Source organism: Aethalodelphis obliquidens, unplaced genomic scaffold, assembly GCF_003676395.1.
Source record: "Aethalodelphis obliquidens isolate GAN/ISIS:26980383/991018 unplaced genomic scaffold, ASM367639v1 scaffold43, whole genome shotgun sequence".
Classification (NCBI taxonomy): Eukaryota; Metazoa; Chordata; class Mammalia; order Artiodactyla; family Delphinidae; genus Aethalodelphis; species Aethalodelphis obliquidens.
Genome location: NW_020837987.1, coordinates 9,395,477 through 9,416,430, shown reverse-complemented (window position 1 = coordinate 9,416,430; position 20,954 = coordinate 9,395,477). Strand labels below are relative to the sequence as shown.

The window sequence follows — 20,954 nt, the reverse complement described above, 5'->3', positions numbered from 1 at the left end:
AGGTCTGAGGAGGGACAGGACCTTTATATTCATTCCCCCAAGTGTTTAGATGCACAGTCAAGGGGAAAACCACTTATCCAGAGGAAAGAAAACTGAACTGGAGGACAGACCAGGTTAATGCCTGAGAAGACAAAACGGCATTGGTTTCACCAGGAACGTGAGCAGCTGATGGAAACTGGGGAAACGGCCGTCAAAGAGTTAAGTTTCCCCAGCAGCACTCAGGTTCCCTTCCCGCTTAAATGACAACCCTCCGTGTTTACAGGGTGCTAGGGTTTTCCAACTTGCTCTGGTATCCACTCTCTGATGAATGTCACTCAAAGTCCTCTGAGGTATTAGGGCAGGATTATTCCTCCCTGAAGAGAAGCTCAGAGAAGTAGAATGACTTGCCCAGAATCTCACAGTTAGAGCTGAGAGCAGATCTGTCTCCAAACCAGCACCCTCATTCTAGAGCTCTGCTGTTTCTCACATCTGAACTAACACTGGCTCTGGATGGTGCCGGGCAGGAATTCTGTGAAGGTTAAGGCAACCTCCCAATACTGAGTGGAAGGCAGTATCAAACAGGCATTCCAAAGACTCACATGTGTCGATGGCAACAAGGGTGTCATCAAAGTCATCTTCATCCTCTTCAGCGGGAGGCTGAGGAGAGCGGCCCCTGTGTCATAAAGAGGTATTACGTTACATGAGAACGGACAGACAAGGGAAGAAGGGAACTGAAGGTTCTGCTTGAATTTACAAATGGCCTCCAAGCTGCTTCCTGGATTTCAAGTTCTTGCCACAGAGGTTAGCAAAAGAACTCTGGAACCTTATATCCTTGCAGTAAGAGCAATGACTGTTAACTCCTAGGGCAGGGTCAGGGACTGAAGAGGGCCGGCTCTGCTAACGAGGGCCATCGGCATCATTTAGGAAGCTTTTCCAAGAAGACTCTTCTCTCACACCCCCAGATTCTGATCCACCCCTTTACACGCTGAGAATTACCTCCATGCTGAACTCTGGGAGCCTATGGTAGCCCAAAGAGTACTGGGCCAGGAGTGGGAATCTGTAAGAATTTAGATAAACCTTTTATTACAATTTGTCCATATTCCAGGCTTCCTAAAACTCCACATCTGAAAGGATTTGAAATGAACCATTTTTTTCAGTCTCTTTCTCTTTAAAAGTGTCCTAGGGCTTCCCTGGTGGCGCAGTGGTTGAGAGTCCGCCTGCTAGTGCAGGGGACGCGGGTTCGTGCCCCGGTCCGGGAAGATCCCACATGTCGCGGAACGGCTGGGCCCGTGAGCCATGGCCGCTGAGCCTGCGCGTCCGGAGCCCGTGCTCCGCAATGGGAGAGGCCACGACAGTGAGAGGCCCGCGTACAGGAAAAAAAAAAAAAAAAGTGTCCTAAATTATGAACAAGAGTCCCTCCTACCAAAATACTAAAAGGGACTATGTGAAAATACTGGTGGTTTCCAACATATGGGAATAAGGGAAAGGGGTGGAAGTGTGGAGTCTAATGTTCAGCGTCCTGCCTGAGCCAGGCTGGATGACCTCAGTCCACCATATGCTCAGACCAGGTACACTGTGCCCATCTAGTTCCTGGCACTCCCCCAGCAGCAGGCTTGCCTCTGGTGGAGTGCCCTTCTTACCCTGCCAGTCCAAGGCTAGCACAGAGCCTGGTAGGAAGAAAGAGATCATCACATGGTAGGTCTATCCTAGGAAGCTTTCTCTGTTACCCCTGGATGAAAGCAAGTGCTCTTCCTCTGCCCTCCATCAGCAAGTAGCTCTAGGCCTCTGTTCTATGGGGGGTAGTAGGAGAAACTCATAAGAGGTGGGTTCCATCTCCTGACTTCAGTCACAGCCATGAGACCCAGGCCCTGTCTTAAACAGTCACAAGCTAATTAGAGGATGGACTCCACCAGATAGGAAATAAAATGTGTCAGATGACCAGCCAAGATGAATAGAGAAGGAGTGATCATTCCTAGTTTCCCTGATTGGAAAAGGCTTCACACAGGAGCTGAAGGAGGGAAGGAGGAAGGGGTAGGTCTGGGCCTGGGGATGAAGGGAGGGGGAAGGCTTGTCAGGGAAGGGAAAAGGAAATGACCAGGGGGAGGCCACTCCCACCCATGAGCTCCTGACCCTCACACAAAACCCACTGTCCAAATCACCTGTGCCTCCACGGACTATCCCAAGGGCGGGCACGTGTGAAAGCACTACGAGGGCTGATAATGAATGAATGAACAGATGGATGGAAGGGGTGTGTTTCGGAGTAGGTCAGGAAATAAATCTTTCTTTCAACTGAGGGATATCAAGCAACCATTAAGAACAGAACACTGTGCTGGACTGCAGGGCAGTGGGGCAAAGGACTGAAAAGGCAGGCTGGCATCTCACATGTGTTTGAACTTTACCCTGAAAGTAATGGGAAGGGAAGAACTGAGGGAAGAACCAAATATTTAGCAAAGTTGAATCTGGTAGTGAGTGCAGAAGAACTGGGGGAGAGTGTGAGGGAGGGAGAACTCTGCTCTGCCCCTCCGGGCTAGTACGAAGGTCCCAGTGGGCACCAGGCTACAGACATAGAGACCTACCGGAAAAAGGGTGACCACTGCCTCACAGACCCACCTCCTATCCTCTCGGTGCTCGAAATACCCCCGTCCCCGGTTTTCTTCGTAAGGCCTCTTGCGACTCTGGAACTGCTGTCTGTCTGGTTTGAGTTGAGATGCTTCGGGCGGGAGGAAGCTGGTGGGTGCTTCTTGCTTCATCTCTGTCTTCACTTCTACTGTCAGGACAAATCCAGATGGTCAAGACACTCAGAAACTCCTCAGCTATCACTTTTCTGGTCCCCTTTACCTCAGGAGATACTGGAAGGATCCTGACTATGGTGATGAGGTCTGGGCACAGGCAGCTTGCTGAGTTCAACAGAAGCCTGCTGAGGGAGCCAAGACGGCTGTCCTGGAGAACAGGGCTAGAATAAAGGGAGGCTGGGGATGGCCATCCAGGCACATCAGCACCAGCAGTTGATGGGGTAACAGATGTCAGTCAGATAACTCTCAGGCTTCGTGGGGAGGGAGAGGGGACTTCAGCACTAAACAAGGACAAGCTCGCTAAGGGCCTACCTAAAGGCGAATGACTGCCTTGGCTATCTTGCCAAAGGCCCCATGAAAGTTGGCAGCTACCTTGGCCTGCACCAAGTGGGAGGGAGCCCCCAAAACTTCTAAGATTCCACAGTTCCACATTCTCTAATTTCTCCTCCCTAAGAATCTCTTCACTTCAATTCTTACGAAGTTTCTTCAGTCTAACAATGGAGGGGAGAAAGTCAATTCAACAGTGTTGTGGTCCCACAGCTAACTCTACCGGCTTTAATCACTCTATGACAAAGCCCAGAATCATTCCAGAAGGGAGGGTCTGCAGTTAAGCCAGCCCACAGGTGTGACGGCCTCATTAAGTCACACCACAAATAGGAAGTCAGGATGGGATGACATGCTGTGGACCACAGGAAATCCCAGTCTCGGGCAGACTTCAAGAATCCGTGCCTACCAAGAGAAACCCGTGGACTCAGTCTAGCCTCATCTAGAGAAACCCGTGGATTCAGTCTGGCCTCATCTAGAGAAACCCGTGGACTCAGTCTAGCCTCGCCTCTCTCACAGCATCCACGGATGCCGTGGATCGCTCACATCTACACACTTCAGCATTCAACTCAAGACCACCTTGGGTCACTCCCTGGCTTTGGCACACAGACCAAACCTCTCAGAGAAGGCTCCTCGCTTGCTAGGGCAGAGATGGTGCTCACTCACCTGAAGAGAACTTCCATGGTTCCCAGCACAGAGCTGGGCTCACAGGAGGCCTTGATAAATGTCTGCACGGAAAATACTCTCCTTGGGCCAAATGATCCCACAAGTCTCACAGAGCCTGACACAAATCTACGGTTTAACCTACATTCATTAAAATCCTGAGCCACCCACAAGAAATGTCTGGGGATTTCACTTTGTGGATGAACCAGAATGGAATCAGAACCAGCTAGATTCACTAAGAAAAGGCACTGGGGCCACAGCACAGTGAAAGGAGCACAAGACTGGGAGCCAGTCCTGGCTCTGTCATTACTCAACGGTAGGACCCTGCTTCCCCAATACTAGGACACTACTGGTGAGGAGTGCTGCTTACTGACCAAGAGCAATGGCCCAGAAGCCAGTTTCCTGGTTCCAGCCCCGGCCCTGCCACCTCCCCCATCTGTAAAATTGGGAGACAGCTACCTTACAATTGTGTTTCCCAAACTGGCATTACAGGGAACTTTTTTCTACAAAGACACATTTACATGTTTGGGAAATCCTGGGTTTAAACAATGTGACATGGAGCTTTTCCCAATCCAGGACTTCTCAGCATCTTTAATGCTCTAATGAGCACAGTGACTCTCCCAGAGGCGGTATAGAATACGCTGCATTTTTCAGATGTGTTTGTCCAAGGAACCTTTTCCTGAGAAGTCCCTAATAATATCTCCTGGAAAGATATTCTTCAGAACATGGGAAACACTGGACTAGATTTAGAAGGTCCTTTCTGGCTTCCACATTCTAAGATTCTAAGTAAGACTCAAATACTGGCCTCTAGGTCTCAACTCTCTAGGATGTTGGTACTAACATCTGAAAACATACCTTGAAGACTCCCCTCTCCTAACACTTGGGAGTGGGACTAAGTTCTTTCCTTCAAAAAGACCTTGCCAGAGTGACAAAGCCCAAGTGGAATGCCCAAGAGAAAGATGCAAAGTCTCTGGGAAGATAGGCACTAGGCAGAAGGTAAGGGCTACCCACACATAGATTCTATTTCCTTCAAGAGAGAGAGATCATGTGCGTTTTCCTACCTGGGCGATAGGCCTGCTGCTGCTGGTCCATTTCCAGCGTTCTCCTCTCGTAGCCTGACTCGTTCTCTTTCTTGATGACCTGTGTCTCATAGAATTGGTTCTGCATGGTAATATTGTCCATGACATCTTAAAACAAAAAATGGCCAGTTAGAAGGGTGTTTCTTGGGACTAGAGGTAGCTTTTTAATGCAAAACGACACCATCCCCACTGGGGACAATTAGTCTGCCAGAGGCTAAAAGGTGTGATGACACCCTCAGATGGAAACCCACCTGGGAAATCAGGGGCCCCAGCTGCCTGAGGACATGCTTTCTTACCCCTCAAAAGGTTGGAGATCTATCTGTGATTGGGTTCTACAGAATCCCAACATACAAAACCAAATGAAGCAGAACTGCTCTGGTTGAAGCAAGGAGATGGGAGAGTCAGAGAAGGGGTCCAGCTTGACCTCACCCTCTAAGTCCCCACTAGGGTGGGGGGTAACTCCACAGACACCTGGGATTCCATGGAGCACAGTTTAAAAATCACCAGCCTAGCTATTCTCTGATGTGGTATAATGCTTAGAGAGTTACCTTTAGGGTACAACCTTAAAAACTGTTCAGAGCACAAACCAGTCCTCTGTCCGACCCAATTCACTATTCCCACCTGCATAGCCAACCCTCTTTAAGAATCACTTCCACCCTGCAATAACTGTAAAGACCAGGGGTAACCATCTCAGTTGAAGAGGAAATGGGGGAGGAAGGAAAGGAACTGTTAAGAAAACAGGAGTCATGATAATAGTGGCCTTCAGACTCATTAGGGATAAATCCTAAAATATTTGGAGTTAGGTGGGAAGGGTTCCAGGAAGGTGTCTTGTGGGTCCAGGACCAACTCAACTGAAGGGTGGCAAGAATAACAATATCAGGGAATTCCCTGGAGGTCCAGTGTTTAGGACTCGGCACTTTCACTGCCAGGGCCAGGGTTCAATCCCTGGTTGGGGAACTAAGATCCCGCAAACTATGCGGCACAGCCAAAAAAACAAGAAAGAAAGAAAGAAAGAAAGAAAGAAAGAAAGGAAGAAAGAAAGGAAGGAAGGAAGGAAGGAAGGAAAGAAAGAAAGGAAGGAAGAGAGGAAGGAAGAAAGGAAGGAAGAAAGAAAGGAAAGAAAGAAAGGAAGGAAGAGAGGAAGGAAGAAAGGAAGGAAGAAAGAAAGGAAGGAAGGAAGAAAGAAAGGAAGAAAGGAAGAAAGGAAGAAAGAAAGAAAGAAAGGAAAAAGAATAATAACATCAACTATTTATGGAGTACATACTACATACCAGATGCTGGGATACAGCTGAGAATAAGCTTGCCCCACTAAAACCTTCAGTTTAGTAAGACAGACACACGTTAAACAAATACGTAAGCACAAAAATTATGATTGGGTTAAGGGCTATGAAGAAGTACCAGGGGCTAAGATCAGGGACCCGGAAAGTAAGAGATAAGCCTTGACTCAAAGGATACATAGGTGATGATAATTCAGTGACGAGAACGGAGAAAACATTCCTGGGGCTGGGATGACACATGTGAGAGCTCAGAGGTGGAACTAAAACCTGAAACTCCCTCAAGAACCTTGTAGGCAAATCCAGAGGGAACTCTGGAAACCTAGGGTTAGTAGTAAGCAGGTTCTCCACCCCAGGGGCAAGCTTTGCTAGGTGCCTCCAGAGCCCTACTAGTGGCTGTGCCAGGACTAGTGAGGCAGAACCACAGGGAAGGGCAGACTACTCTGCTGCTTGCTAACTGATTGGATCCTTTCTCAGAGGACAAATATATCTGGGCACAAACCAGGTGCGGCCAAAGGGAGGAAAGTCACAGATCACGTGGTCTGCTACAGGTCTGTTTACCAGGGTTGAAGGAAGGGTTGGAGGGGGGCATAAAAAGGGACCCAAAGGATTTTGTTGTAAGGGGTAGGGGAGAAAGGAAGACACAGAATAACTCCTTAATTAGAACACAAGGGACCCTTTCAAACCACTTTCTTTCTTCCAGGCTCCAAGCACAGTGTTCTTCTCGCCACGGAAGCCTCACATCTCTCTTTCTGAGAATCTCCTGTGCTCACAGAGGAAGCCTTGCTCAGAGAAGCTATGGTTCTGGGGCCCTTCTCCGCTCTCTAAAACATCCACCTCCTAATAATAGACAGGTCCAGTGCTAAGCCCCTTATGAACGTAATCTCATTCATAACAACCGTGGGGGGTGGGGACACTATTATTATCCCAATTTTACACACAAGGGAACCAGGGCTCACAGAGGTGAAGTGACTTGCCCAAGACAAAATCTGAGTCTAGAGTCTATGCTCCAAAGCACATCACTTTTCTTTGGAACCACCTCCAGCCATTGGCCCTTCTTCCTAGCATTCCTGCCAGGGTCTCGCCTGCCCTAGGCAGGCACACTGGGCCACTCCTTCCTTCCTTCACAGGTCTCTGCAATGGGAAGTACTTTTCCCAGCATCTGAGTCCTAGACAATCGCTCTCCACCCCAAATCTACCCTCAGATTGCCCTGCTCCAGGAGATTCCATCTCTCTTCAACAAGTAAATACCCAATGCCAACCCCAAATCCAGTCTCTTCTCTGACCCCCTTGCTCTCCCCATTTCCTTAGCCCTATGGCTGAGAATACCCTCTTTTCAGAGAAATAACACAAACTCTGAACGCCAGAGTCCTTTCTACTTACTCTTCAACCTCTCCGATCCCTGTCCTGCTAGAAAGCCACCCTTTTCTAACTCCAGATTTAGTCCCTCCCATACCGGGGTCACCTCCCTTCAGAAAGTAACAGATCTACTCCATCCCCTCTCCTTCAGAGTCACACCTTCTGGCTGATGCACAGGTTCCCAGCTACCCCTTGAGGCCCCTCCAATCCCTGGGCACAAAAATAACTGCTTCTGGGGACCAAGGAGCCCTCCTGTGGAGATGCTCAGCCCCAGAAACACTCCCCCCTACTCCACCCTGAGGTCCCCAGCCAAGTCAACAGGTTTTCTTTCACCCTCCACATGCTACACACTCTCTCCTCCCCTATATTTGACAGACCAGCTACACACTCCTGTGCTGGACACAAGGATCCTCTATCCCCTAGATACTCCATCGAGTATCTACTTGTTATCTACCCCACCCACCCCCAGCTACCCTTGTTCTCCAAACATCCCATACTGTTAATCTAAGACCATTCAGCAGTAGCCACTGCGTTATTTGTTCTCAGAGCCTTCCCAGCTCTAGCCCTCCAGGTCCCTCACCCAGTGAAGCATCCTTCTCTCCTCCACCAGCTTCTGGACACCAAGGTTCCATATACCTCCTCTATAAGTCAACCAGAAGGCCCCCAGATTGCCAGCATCAAATGCCCAGGTTCCCCATGCCTCAAGGTTGGCCTTTCAGCCCCGGATCTGAGTCCCCTAGGCCATCCTCAGCCAGATGGAAGTCCCCCCTAGTACAATCACGTGGTGGTCTCCCACATCCCCTAAGTGCTCCCCAGTCAAACACCAGAACACACAGTCCATCAGACCCTCCCCGGTCAGACACCAGCACTCCATTTTAACCAACCCATAAGAATTCTCGGTACCCCATCCAGCAGCAAACTCCAGGACCCTCCATCCTCAAAATTCTCCCAGCCCTGAAAACACGGCCCCCAACGCCCAGCCCATAGACTGGGCTAGCATGGCTCCCAAGCCTACCCAGCTGTAAACCCTAAGATCACCATTTCCAAGATCCTCCTCAGCCCGCCGACAGAAAACCTCCTGTTCTTCCGACTGTCTCCGGCTCCAGAAACCACGGCTTCCGGTTTCCGAGCCCTAGGCTCCGGAATTCTCTACACCCCCGGACCTTCCTCATCTCCGAAACCGAGAGCCCCCACTCCAGTATCTCCCCTGCACCGAACGCCAGGATCCACCCTCCGGTCGTCCCAAGGGCCTTGTCCCCAGATCCTTTTCAGCGGCGGATGGCGCGATCCCCCGATCCTCAGATCGTCTCCCCGACCTCAGGCGCCGGGATCCCGCGTCCCACAGCCCTTCCTCGGCCCGGACTCCGGGCTCCCCGGCCCTCGCCCCGCGCACTCTCACAATGTCCGTCCGGCCCCGAGTAGCCGCCGGGCTCCGGGTGCGGCTGCAGCCCGGGCGGCGGTGGCTGCGCGGTCCCCTCCAGCTCGGAGCCCCCCTCGGTCTCGACCTCCTCGTTGTTGTGCCCGGTTCGCCCCGGTTCGTCGTCGGCCTCGAGCTCCCGCTCGTCGTCGGGCTCCTCGGCCTCCAGCGCCGCCTGCAGCCGCTCAGCAAGCTCGGCCTTGAGGCCGCGAGTGTCCAGGCCGCGGCGCTGCAGTTCCTCGCGAAGTTCGTTCACCTTCAGACGGCGTACATCCATGGCCCGGGCCCCCGGGGCGGCCCCCGAGCCCGGCCCGGCCTCCCAGGGCTCAGTCCCCCTTAAACCTTTCCTGTCAGGAGGCGAAGGGGGAAAGGGGGGGGCCCCCACTCCAATGGCGGCGGCGGCGGCTCAAAATGGCCGCCGCCACCGCCTCCCCCCTCCTCCGTGGCCCCGTGCGATGCAACACGGGTGCCAATTGGCCATCGCATGAGGGCAATGGGCGCGGGCCCAGGAGCTCAGCCAATTAGAGCGCGTCTTTCAAAAGAACGTTAATGAAAGGGCTTAGGAGTTGCCGGGGAGGAAGCGTTGGCCTACGTCGGTACTGGGACCGAAGCGGGAGGGCGGGAAAAGGAGGGAGGAGGAGCGCGCGGTGATTGGGTAGTGCCCGCGCGCCCGCTCCCGTAGGGTCAAATGAGGGAAAGGGAGTAAAGATTTGGACCAATCAGTGATGAGATCTCAGAATGAGCGGGGCCACCCCCCCCACGGCCTTTCCTGTGCGGTCCTTTCATCAAACTACTGTCTCTGTAACACATATCTTGATTGGTCTAAATCTCCCGCCCCTAGAGGAGTCCAAGCGGGTAAAACCACTAGAAACCAATCAAATGGAGGGTCGACAGACACCCCCGCCCCCCTTTCACGATTGCCTTTAGGAAACCGGAAAGAGATGAATTCATTAAGGACCTGCCCCTTGCCGTTAGGGCGGTTTCAAAACAGTCTGTCCACCAATCTCAGTTACTGTCTTATCTCACTAAAGCTAGTACAGTTGCATCGTTTTAGGAAAACCTACCCAGATTGGCCATTCTGGTTACTGTCGGCCTTACGAATATTGCTGTAGAGGGAAGTATACGAAATCGAGATTAAGTAAATAAATTATTCTTAATCTGGAAGAAACTCAGTTGCCTTCATGAAAAGCAACCCTTTGACTTCAGAGAATCCTGAAGGTTTGAAAATAGAGGCTAGACTAACAGCGGGAGAAAAGTTGTAAAGGGAATCACACTCTCTCCCCTTTGATAGTACATCTCACGGGGCGCCTCTTTATAGCTGCGCTACCGTCTTTCTCTATGGTTGGTATCTTACGTGGAAGGGCACTCTGCACGCGATCATAGAGCCTTCCCCTCCGGAAAGACCTCCACAATTTCAAGGGTCTCTACCCCACATCCTCTAAACTGCTGTTCAGTAGATCCGCCTTTTCGGTATCTATATTGACAAGTTCAAACACACAGGTCCGTAGTTAAGCCTCACTCTACTAAACTCCACAGAGTTTCACAATGTCTAACACTACACCACCTGTCGCCTCTAACTCAAAAGACACAAAGCTTCTGTAAGGTACACTATCGAGATACACAATGCAAACGTCCGCTGCCCACTGAGCCGTACCTAAAGCCCACAAAAGCCACACAAAACCTCTACTTAGACAAAGGCGCACACACAATACAGATAAACAAATGGCGTGTGTGGGATCAGAAGCATCAATTCAGGGGATAATACACCAAACTTCGGTGTAGATGAGCCCACTAAGGTCGCCACAGGCAGGGGGCTTCAAATGATAAAGACACACAGGACAGTTACACTACAAGCGTAAACCACGGCAAAACCTAGACACACAGCACCCACTCAGAAGCGGGACAGACACTCACGTGGGCCCGTAGGTTCCAGTCCAGACACCCCGCCCCTCGCCCACGTCCGACTTCCTCTTTCCTCCCAGCTTCCCACAATGATTTGTTCTAAAAAAGTTTGTGGCCCGGATTGAACTGTTTTCGGTTCGCAGGAGCCACCACCGGGGGGCGTCCGGGCGCTGCCAAGGATTTCTCCATCTGCTGCTGGACACACCCAGGAACTTACGCCTGCGATGCTTGCAAAACACAGTGGGCTTGCCTTGGCAGGAGTCCATTTGTGGGCTCGTGATTATCGGAGGTGCTCTGTGCCTGTGTTTCTATGTGAATCTGAACGTTTGGGTCTGTGAGTGCCCTATACGTACTCTCTATGTCTGAGTATTTGTGTCTGTATCTGTTACTCTAGTTTCTTCCTATTCCTGGTGACTGCCTGCCTGTGCATGTTTGTAAACGTGTTTGTATCTGAGTAATTTTGTGTTTCTCTGTGTCTGAATTTGTGTCTCTGTATTTGTGACCAGGTGTGCTTGAGTATGTCCATTAATTCATGGGTATGTTACTTTGGAGAGGGGTAGGGTCTCTGTGTGACCCTGTGAATATCTATGTGCCTATTCCTCACTAGGGGTTTCAGTGATTCTGCTTTTGTTTGCCTGTCTTTTTGTCTATGTATATGTTCATTTCTATCCTCTTTAATGAGGGGAGAACTCCAAGACCCCACCAAACCCTCCTTTTTACTGGGGAAACTGAGTTCCCAGGGAGAGGGGCCATATGACAGCTAAGTGGAGACAAGAGGAGACAAGCATGGTTACAAAGTTTTATGTGATCTGAGCCCCTCTGGAGGTTTCAGAGTCCACACTCTGTTCAGGGGCATAAGGGACTGGCTCAGGGGGGCAGCATGGCCCCAAAGGAGGGAGTTTGTCCTTTGGGGAAAGGAGGCATCCTTAATGCATTGCACAGGCTTGAGGGGGCACACCCCACATGAGGGGAAGAGGAAGCAGAGGTGGCTAAGAAGGGAAGGATAAAACTATTCCCAAAAGGATAAAACTATAAGTTTAAAACCTTGGAATTGTATCTTAGAATTCTAGACCTGTAGACTTTTAGAATCTTACAACATGTGAATCTTAGAATATAGTGCCTAGAATCTTAAGACTTAGAACTGTGAATTCTTGGCTCCTTAACTAAAATCCTAGAAAGACAGAATGCAGCATAGAACTTAAAGGTGTCTAACATTAAAAATGATTAAAACTTTGGCATCTGGTTAGTCACCACCAACTGTAGAATCTTATACCATAGATGCTGAGGATCCAGAATCTTGGACCAATAGGATCTAGAGTGCCTTGGAACACAGAACAGAACAACATTAGAATCTTAGAGTTTAATAATCTAGAATCTTGAAGCATATGATCCGGAATCTTAGACACAGAGAATCTAGGTTCTTAGACTAGGTCTTGGAACATTGCATCTTAGAACATGAGACCTTAGAACCTCCATCTTTAGACTCTTAGAACTTTCTAATTGCAGATTCTAGCATTTTAGATCTTTAGGATCCAGAATCTCATAACAAAAGTTTCGAGGATCATAAAGCCTTAGAACCTATAACTGACGAGCATTAGAATCTTAGAACTTGAGAAGATCAAATCTTGAAGCTTTATGATCTAGAGTTTTACAGCCAGAGAAATTATGCTCCATGAGGCTCGGAACATCAAATTTGAGAACATCAGACCTTAGAACCTCCATGTCTAGAACTGTAGAATTTTTACAATTGTAGAATCTTACACCCTAGGGGTTCAGAACCCTAGAAAAATAAAATCTAGAATCATAGAGCCTTAGATCCTAGAATTAGAATCTTAGGGCTTTAGAGCCTAAAATCTTGTGGGCTTTATCAAGACTCTTAGAACCAGAAAAGTCTAGAGCCATAGAGTCTCACAGCCTTAGAATATAGGCCTTAGAACTTCCATGTCTAGAACCTTAGCACTTTAGAATTAGAGACTTTGGAATTTCAGGTCCTTAGAATCAGACTCATCTTTGAAACTTAGAACCTCTGAATCTAGACTCTTTAAACCTTAGAATCTAGAATCTTGGAATGTTAGACCTGGGAGGACCCTTAGGGATTGTAGTCCAATCCCTTCCATTTACACATGGGGACACTAAGGTGTGGAAAAGGGAGAGGATCTGTCTGGGATGGAAGTGGAATGGGTAGGAGGAGAGGGCTAAGGTTGGGGGTAAAGCCTGGAGTGGGAAAGTGAGGGGGGGTCCCCCAGTGGCAGTGCCTTGCTTGGGTCCTGAGAGGGAGTCCCGAGTGGAGGGTTGTCTCAGGCGCCATCCTCCTGCCCTGGGGGTGCTGGGGAGCTCCTGTCAGCAGGCAGGGCGGGGCCAGGAGCTGTAGAAGGGCAGAGGACGTAGCGTCCAGCAGGATGGACTTCAGCGGCAGTGAGGCAGCTGCAGGAATCCTTGGGGTCAGGCTGAGTTGGGGGCTCAGCTCCTCCAGCAGCTCCAAGTGGTTCAGGATGACCCCCACCCTCATCCATGTTGACGTAGAGGATTTCGTCTGGCTCCTGGGCAGGGGGCAGGGCCTTCAGCGTATTCTCCAGATCTTCCCGAAGCTCTGCAAAACTCGGCCGGTCTCGGGGGTTCAACTCCCAGCACCGGGACATCAGGGCATACCTAGGGTAGCAAAACGAGGAGTGGGAGACGGAACAGGGGAGCATTCTGGGAGTTTGGGGGCATTTTAGGACACTCAGAGGACCGAGGGTATTACAAGGGAGGGGAGGGAACTGTAGCAGTTCAGGGGGCATCTATGGGGACTTGGGAATTCTCAAGAGTTTCTGAGGTGGGTCCTGGGACAGACACTCAGGAAATGGAAAAAGTCTTGGGAAATCTCTCTGGGTAGGGGGTGATGTTCTAGTGAGGGTTTGCTAGTAAAGCTTCCCAGTGTGGTTCCCCAGAACAGACCATAGCATCAAAGCTTTGAAAGCTGTATTGGTTTAAAATATGTACTCAGGGACTTCCCTGGCGGTCCAGTGGCTAAGACTCTGTGCTCTCACTGCAGGGGGCACGGGTTCGGCCCCTGGTGGCCAAAAACAGACAACAAACAAATAAATAAATAAATAAAATACGTACTCAAATTCTTTGCCATTCCTCCCTTCAAAAGATGGAGGCTACCCTCCCTCCCCTTGAGTGTGGGTTGGATTTAGTCACTGGATTCTGACTCGGCAGCAATGATAGTGTGTGTGATTCTGAGACTAGGTTGGAAAGGTATTGTGGATTCCTCCTTGTTCTTTCTCTTGGAACGCTCATCTGGGGGAGGCCAGCCGCCACGTCATGAGGAAACTCAAGCAGCGCTATAGAGGGGTCCACGTGGCAAGGAACTGAGGCCTTCTGCCACAGCCATGTGGGTGAGCCACCTTGCAAGAGATCTTCCAGTCTCAAACTTCAGATGGCTTCAGCCCCAGCTGACATCTTGACTGTAACCTCATTAGAAACCCTGATCCAGAATTAGCCTGCTAAGCAGTTCCCAGACTCCTGACCTTCAGAAACCATGCGAGGTAATAAATGCTTGCTGTTTTAAGCTACTGGATTTGGGGGATATAGATAACTAATACACCAGCTATGCCGCCTTTGGCAAATGATTTTCCCTTGACGTGGGCCTCATCTGCATATGGGAATAATAAGGGTGCCAACCCACTTCGTATGGCTGTAGTAAGGACCAAATGACTTAATGCACGCAAAGCACTTAAAACCATACCTTCTAGTAAGTTCTATAGAAATGTTAGCTATTCTTACTGCCCTCAGCTCTTGGAGCACCCAAGGAGGACCTGGAGAGTCTGAAGCCCCGGGCTCTCCCCTCCCGATCCAAGCAACATCTTCTCTTTACCCCCAAAGTGCTCTTCTCTGTGTGTTCCATGGGATGGCAAAATTTGATAAGCACCACCCTAAAGGATTCTGGGAGCATCTCAGAGGAGCCTGGAGAGTTTGGAGAAGCTCATTATAAGGGTTTGGCAGACGGCTCGTGTTGAAGAGCACGTGGGGGGAGTGTGGGTACTCAGGAGTCTGGGAGGAATTAGAATTCTTTGTGGGTGGGGACGTGTCATTATTCATCGCCCACGGATACCTGGCCAGGGTAGGGGTGCTGCTCTAGCCTGTATTCCACACACAAAGCAAAGGAGGAAAGGGCACCTTTTGCTAATTCATACCTCATGGGCTAATGGTGGTTCTGTGGAGCACGGGTGAGGGGGCAGGTGGGTTCCTCAACAGTCTGAGGGATTCTGTGGTTTTAGGGGGTCCTGGAGATGTCAGGGCCATGTGGGGTGCTCAGAGTTTGGGTGTAAAATCTGAGATGGGGGGAGGGGATCCTGTGGGTTCTCACAATCCATCCAGACAGTCCACAGGCTGCTTCAGGCGGTTTCCCTGGCGCAGGTAGTCGTAAATCTCGCTGTTCTCCACTCCTGGATATGGGGTTTGGCCTCGAGTGGCAATCTCCCACATTGTCACCCCGAAGGACCACTGTGGTGGGGTAGAAGGGAGAGAACTTAGGGGGTCTCTCCTGCACAGATGCCCTCACCCAACATACAGATTCATGGGTGTCCCCACACTTATGTGTACACAGCTATCTTTGTGGGTGCATCACAGCTATTCACAGAAACACTTTGGTACAGGTACACACTTACGGAGGCAACTTGTGGGCACACATAGACCTGCCCACCCGTGCAAACAATTATACACTTCACGGACACGTGGTCTCGGGTCACCCTCCACACCCTGGCTATACACATGTATACACTTACCACTGCCTCTCCCAACCTAAACTGTCTACATATCCCATGTAGCAACCTGTCACCATGCACCCATGGGCCTATGCATACCCCCAGCATGTCCACACCACCGTTCACAGATGCCCACCACACGTGGTCCCTGCGGTGGACCCCTGCGCAGGGAAGCCCTCACGTCCCTGTGAGCCCAGGGTGTGAGATGGTGTGAGATGATCAGGCCACGCCCTCCCCCTGCTCCCTACTCCTGCCAGGGGTGCACGTACCACATCGCTCTTGCTGGTGTAGACGCGGTCAGCCAGGCTCTCGATGGCGATCCACTTGACCGGCATCTTGGCGATGCGTCCCTGGCGGTAGTAGTCCCCATTGTAGATCTTCTTGGAGAGCCCAAAGTCCGCCACACACACCGACATGTTCTCGTTCAGCCTACCAGATTGGGGAGAGGAATGGGGTCACGGCATCAGCCCCCTCCACCAGGAAGCCTGCCCTTACTCTCAGACACGTCTCCATCTCTTGCCCTGGCTGTCCTGCTTGGGGCTGGGGATCAGTTTCCCCGCCTTGCCCCAGACTGGGAGGGAACCGTGTTACTTCTTATACCCTCTGTAAAAGGTGGGTGGGAAAAGGGCTGCTATGGGTCTTCCCAGCTCTGGCTTTTTGCCAGATTCTAAGGTCCTTCCTAGACTCCTTGGGTTGGAGTCTCTGATTTTTTTTTAACTGTGTTTTTGAAGTATACTATATACACAGAAACATGCACAAATCTTAAATGAAGAGCTCACTGAATTTTTTTTTTAATAAATGTATTTATTTATTTTTGGCTGAGTTAGATCTTTGTTGCTGCACGCGGGCTTTCTCTAGGTGCAGTGAGCGGGGGCTACTCTTTGTTGTGGTGCACGGGCTTCTGATTGCAGTGGCTTCTCTTGTTGCTGAGCACGGGCTCTAGGCGCACGGGCTTCAGCAGTTTGGCTTGTGGGCTCCAGAGTGCAGGCTCAGTAGTTGTGGCGCACGGGCTCAGTAGTTGTGGCACACAGGCTCAGTAGTTGTGGCTTGCGGGCTCTAGAGCACAGGCTCAGTGGTTGTGGCGCACGGGCTTAGTTGTTCTGCGGCATGTGGGATCTTCCTGGACCAGGGCTTGAACCCGTGTCCCCTGCATTGGCAGGCGGATCCTTAACCACTGCGTCACCAGGGAAGCCCGAGCTCACTGAATTTTCATAAACACATCCAGGTAACCAGAAACTAGATTAAGAAACAGAACATCGTGGGGCATCTGTGCAATGGAATACCACACAGCAAAGAAAAAGAACTACTGATACGTACAATGACATGGACTAATCTCAAAACTTCATGCTGAGCAAAATAAGCTAGACACAAAGGAGGCAGAATTGCGATTCCACTTACATGACATTTAAGAAGAGGTGACAGAAGTTGATGGGGACAAAAGTACAGAATAGTGGTTACCCCTTGGGGGCAGTGACTGGGAAGGGCAGGTGACAGCCTGCCAAGGGCCTAGAAATGTTCTTTATCTTGATCTAGTGGTGGTTGTTTCCATGGGTCTATAGACACGTAAACATTCACCGAACTGCATGCATAAAATGTGCATATTTCAGTGTATGTAGAATAGACATCGATTTTTTAAAATGAGAAAGAAAGGTTACCGGTCCTTCCTTCCTAGCGTATAACTACCCCTCCTAGGTGATCAAGATCTTCACTTCTAGCAGCATGGATTACTTGTGCTTGTTTTTGTGCTTTATATAAATAGAAGATTCCCTGATTCTTGCATCTGAGTTTCTGGGATTCTGTTTTTTTAAGAATTGATAGGCTTCCCTGGTTGCGCAGTGGTTGAGAGTCCGCCTGCCGATGCAGGGCACATGGGTTCGTGCCCCAGTCCAGGAAGATCCCACATGCCGCGCAGTGGCTGGGCCCATGAGCCATGGCCGCTGAGCCTGTGCGTCCGCAGCCTGTGCTCCGCAACGGGAGAGGCCACAGCAGTGAGAGGCCTGCGTACCGCAAAAAAAAAAAAAAAAAAAAAGAATTGATGATTTCGGGGACTTCCCTGGTGGCTCAGTGGTTAAGAATCCACCTGCCAATGCAGGAGACACGGGTTCGAGCCCTGGTCTGGGAAGATCCCACATGCCACGGAGCAACTAAGCCCATGCACCACAACTACTGAGCCTGCACCCTAGAGCCCGTGAGCCACAACTACTGAAGCCCGCGTGACTAGAGCCCGTGCTCCAGAATGAGAGAGGCCACCGCAATGAGAGGCTCACGTGCAGCAACGAAGACCCAACGCAGCCAAAAATAAATATTAATTAATTAATTAATTTTTAAAAAAAGAATTGATTATTTCTACCCAGGGTGATGGACTTGGGTAATGACCAACCAGAACAGACCCCGGAGGCCCCTAATATGCTAGGAGTTAACCTTTAACTGCTGTGTCTGGGGGGAGGGGGGTGGAGATGGGTGATACTCAGGCATCTAAGCTGGTGGCTGTGGAGCACATGGGAAGCTTGGGGAAGTGGCCAGTTGCCAACTGGTAAGGAAGTATTTTAACATTTTAACAACTTAACAGAAAATGTGACAGGTGCATAACAATTGATTGTCCGCCCTGATTTTTGGTGTCACTGTTACATTGTGGGCTTAACTAGGATCAGCCTACGTTACAGAAACAAAAGAACTTCCATTTTGACTGAGTCTGTTCATGCCTTTAGACCTCCTTTCCAGTTTATAGGAAATAAAGGGAACACAGGAACAAGGCAAATGCCACCACAAGGAAACAGACACATCTTATACATGGGACATCCTACAAGACAACTGGCCTGATCTCTTCCAAAAGAATATGCCACAAAACTATACACAGGGCTTCCCTGGTGGCGCAGTGGTTGAGAGTCCGCCTGCCGATGCGGGGGACACTGGTTCGTGTCCTGGTCCGGGAAGATCCCATATGCCGCTGAGCGGCTGGGCCCATGAGCCGTGGCCGCTAAGCCTGCGCGTCCGGAGCCTGTGCTCCGCAACGGGAGAGGCCACAGCAGTGAGAGGCCCGCGTACCGCAAAAAAAAAAAAAACTATACACAGGTAATGGTGGTGGAGGGTAATTCTAGATTAAAAGGGACCAAGGGGTACAACAACCAAACGCAATCTGGGAACTTTGCATAGATCCTGGTTTTGGGGGAAAAAATATCCTGAAAAGACATTTTGAAGGACAATCGGAGGAACTGGAACATGGATTGGATAGCAGGTTGTGTTACAGAATTATTGTTAATCTTCTTAGGTGTGATAACAGAATTGTGATTGTTTAGGCATAAGTCCTGATTTTAGGAGATACCTACTGAAGATTTAGGGGTGGAGTGTCACCATCTCGGCAACTTACTTTCAAATGGTTGAGGGGAGAGAGAGAAAGAGAAGAGAGGACAAATGTGGCAACATCTCAACAAGGAGGAGATATGGGTGTTCATTGCACAATTCTTTCAACTTTTCCGCAGATTTGGAATTTTTCAAAGTAAAAAGTTGGGGGGGGGTGGAATTCCCTGGCAGTCCAGTGGTTAGGACTCCGCACTTCCACTGCAGGGGGCACGGGTTCGATCCCTGGTCCGGGAACTAAGATCCCGCATGCCCTCGCAGTATGGCCAAAAAAAAAAAAAAAAAACTGGGGGTGGCGGGAATAAAGACATTTGTGAAAATTTGCATGTCTTATAGAAGATTCTCTGATTCTTTTGTTTTGGGGCCGTGCTGCGTGGTCTGTGGGATCTTAGCTCCCCGACCAGGGATCGAACCTGGGTCCTCAGCACTGATAGTGCAGAGTCCTAACTACTGGACCACCAGGGAATTCCCAAAGATTCTCTGATTCTCCAGCTCCTATTTCTGAGTCCAAGAGTGTAATGAGACTAATATTCTAAGGCTGTGTGTACACACACACATACACACACCTCGCCCTCACTTTAGCCCTGGTTCTGACCTGTTTTCTGCTTGTCCCTTGGCAGGGGCCAAGTGTGGCCCCTCCCCAAGGGTAGCCCCAGGTAAGACACTCAGCATGGAGGGGGACAAAGATGAGGCTTAAATGTCACCACCCTCATCGGTCACCTCTGCCCTTTTGCTCACCACATGCTACCCACCGAGCCCTCACTCTTGTCACTTTTCTTCACATCTCAGTACTCCTTCAGGATCTCGGTTCTGGGCCCACCTCCTCCAGAAAGCCGGCCCCAGCCTCCCTGCTCACCTCTCTATTCCACTCCTGAGCTCTGACCTGCCTGAAGGCTGTGTGTTTCTAGCGCCCTCTTCCATCCTGGGAAGGAGGGCGGGGCGGGGGGCAGTGTCCCGGAAGGAGGGGGGATTCCTGGAAGGGTGGAAACTCACATGCAGTTCCTGGCGGCCAAGTCCCGGTGTATGAATCTCTTGGTACTCAGATACTCCATGCCACTGGCAATGTCTGCCATGAACTTCACCAGCATCTGAGTGGGCAAGAACTGGGGGGGCCGGGGCAGGAGGGAGTAGAGGTCAGAAGAGTCCCCGAGATCTATCCCTCCTCCCTTCCTCTCTCCTAGCTCTGCCCTGTGATGCTTTCCCAGGGCCCCAAGAATTAAGTCCCACCCCTTTCTAACACGGCCCTATGTCATCCCCTCCTGCCTTCCTCTGTCTTGATCTCCTATTGTTCTTGTCCTTGACTATGCTCCAGCAGGGAGCCCCCTTTTTGGTCTTTAAACAAGCCATGCTTGTTCCCACCTCTGAGCCTTTGCACATGCTGTGCCCTCTGCTGGGACTGCTTTCTCCCAGATCTCCCCACCTCCTCCTTGAAGTTCCCCTCCTCAGTGAGACCTTCCCTGTTCACCCAAATTAACTGCCTGGCCTCCCTGTCACTCATCCTGCTCTATTTCCTTCCTAGCACTTAAATTATCTTGCTTATTTGTTGAACTTATTTATTGTCTGGTCCCCCCACTGGCAGACAGCTCCATGCAAGCAGGCTCCTGGTCACCTTGGCCTTCCCAGTGTCTGAGCGGCTCTGGGTACCTGGTAGGTGCTCAATTAACACTTGTGGGCCAGACAATAAAATGCTCTCACCACTGGCTGGTCCCCAAGCCGGGAATAGAGAAGGAAACTGTGTAGGTCTCCGTGTTTCATGAAAGGTAAGATGACCACGGGTGCCGGGAAGCCCTCTCGTTCGGAACCCTGGAAACAGACGCCTGAGTGCCCCCAGGCAGCCCTGTCACTGGAGTTGGGCAGAAGGGGAAGCCACCCCATCTCTCAGCTCTGTCTCTCCCTCCCCCTCAAGTCTGGCCTCCAAATTGTTGAGGAGGGGGGTGACGGACCAAGCTTCAGAGAAGCCATTTCCAGCACTGTTCCCAGGGTTGTTTCTCCAGCCCTCCTGGGGACCTCAGCTATTTCTGGGAAAGGTCAGATGTCACATTCCAAGCTGAGGGAGAGAG

At 50.5% G+C, this 20,954-nt stretch overlaps 2 protein-coding genes and 1 non-coding gene across 11 annotated transcripts in view; all 3 read right to left on the bottom strand.

The window, feature by feature from the left end:
* HNRNPUL1 (heterogeneous nuclear ribonucleoprotein U like 1) overlaps positions 1 to 10,895 on the bottom strand; it is a 34,583-nt gene extending 23,688 nt beyond the window's left edge. The window contains exons 1-4 of one of the 6 annotated variants that reach the window (XM_027079622.1): positions 10,802 to 10,895; positions 4,820 to 4,945; positions 2,590 to 2,743; positions 579 to 652 (exon numbers count right to left, since the gene is read on the bottom strand). In XM_027079622.1, the coding sequence (XP_026935423.1) occupies positions 579 to 652; positions 2,590 to 2,743; positions 4,820 to 4,940 (349 nt within the window). In that variant the 5' untranslated portion in view covers positions 4,941 to 4,945; positions 10,802 to 10,895. Of the gene's footprint in view, positions 1 to 578; positions 653 to 2,589; positions 2,747 to 4,819; positions 4,946 to 8,869; positions 9,496 to 10,801 lie in introns of those variants that run through there. The other 5 variants (XM_027079620.1, XM_027079618.1, XM_027079621.1 and 2 more) reach the window with 5 other exon arrangements.
* Positions 10,896 to 11,575: 680 nt separating this feature from the next.
* Positions 11,576 to 20,954, bottom strand: part of AXL (AXL receptor tyrosine kinase) — a 30,942-nt gene continuing 21,563 nt past the window's right edge. For all 4 annotated transcript variants that reach the window (XM_027079614.1, XM_027079613.1, XM_027079615.1 and 1 more), the window contains 5 exons: positions 20,590 to 20,711; positions 19,888 to 19,997; positions 15,807 to 15,966; positions 15,141 to 15,277; positions 11,576 to 13,438 (listed from right to left, as the gene is read on the bottom strand). In XM_027079614.1, coding sequence (XP_026935415.1) covers positions 13,087 to 13,438; positions 15,141 to 15,277; positions 15,807 to 15,966; positions 19,888 to 19,997; positions 20,590 to 20,711 — 881 coding nt within the window. In that variant the 3' untranslated portion in view covers positions 11,576 to 13,086. The remainder of the gene's footprint in view (positions 13,439 to 15,140; positions 15,278 to 15,806; positions 15,967 to 19,887; positions 19,998 to 20,589; positions 20,712 to 20,954) is intronic.
* Positions 19,287 to 19,359, bottom strand: TRNAD-AUC (transfer RNA aspartic acid (anticodon AUC)). The gene has a single exon. It is a non-coding gene; the product is annotated as a tRNA-Asp (tRNA).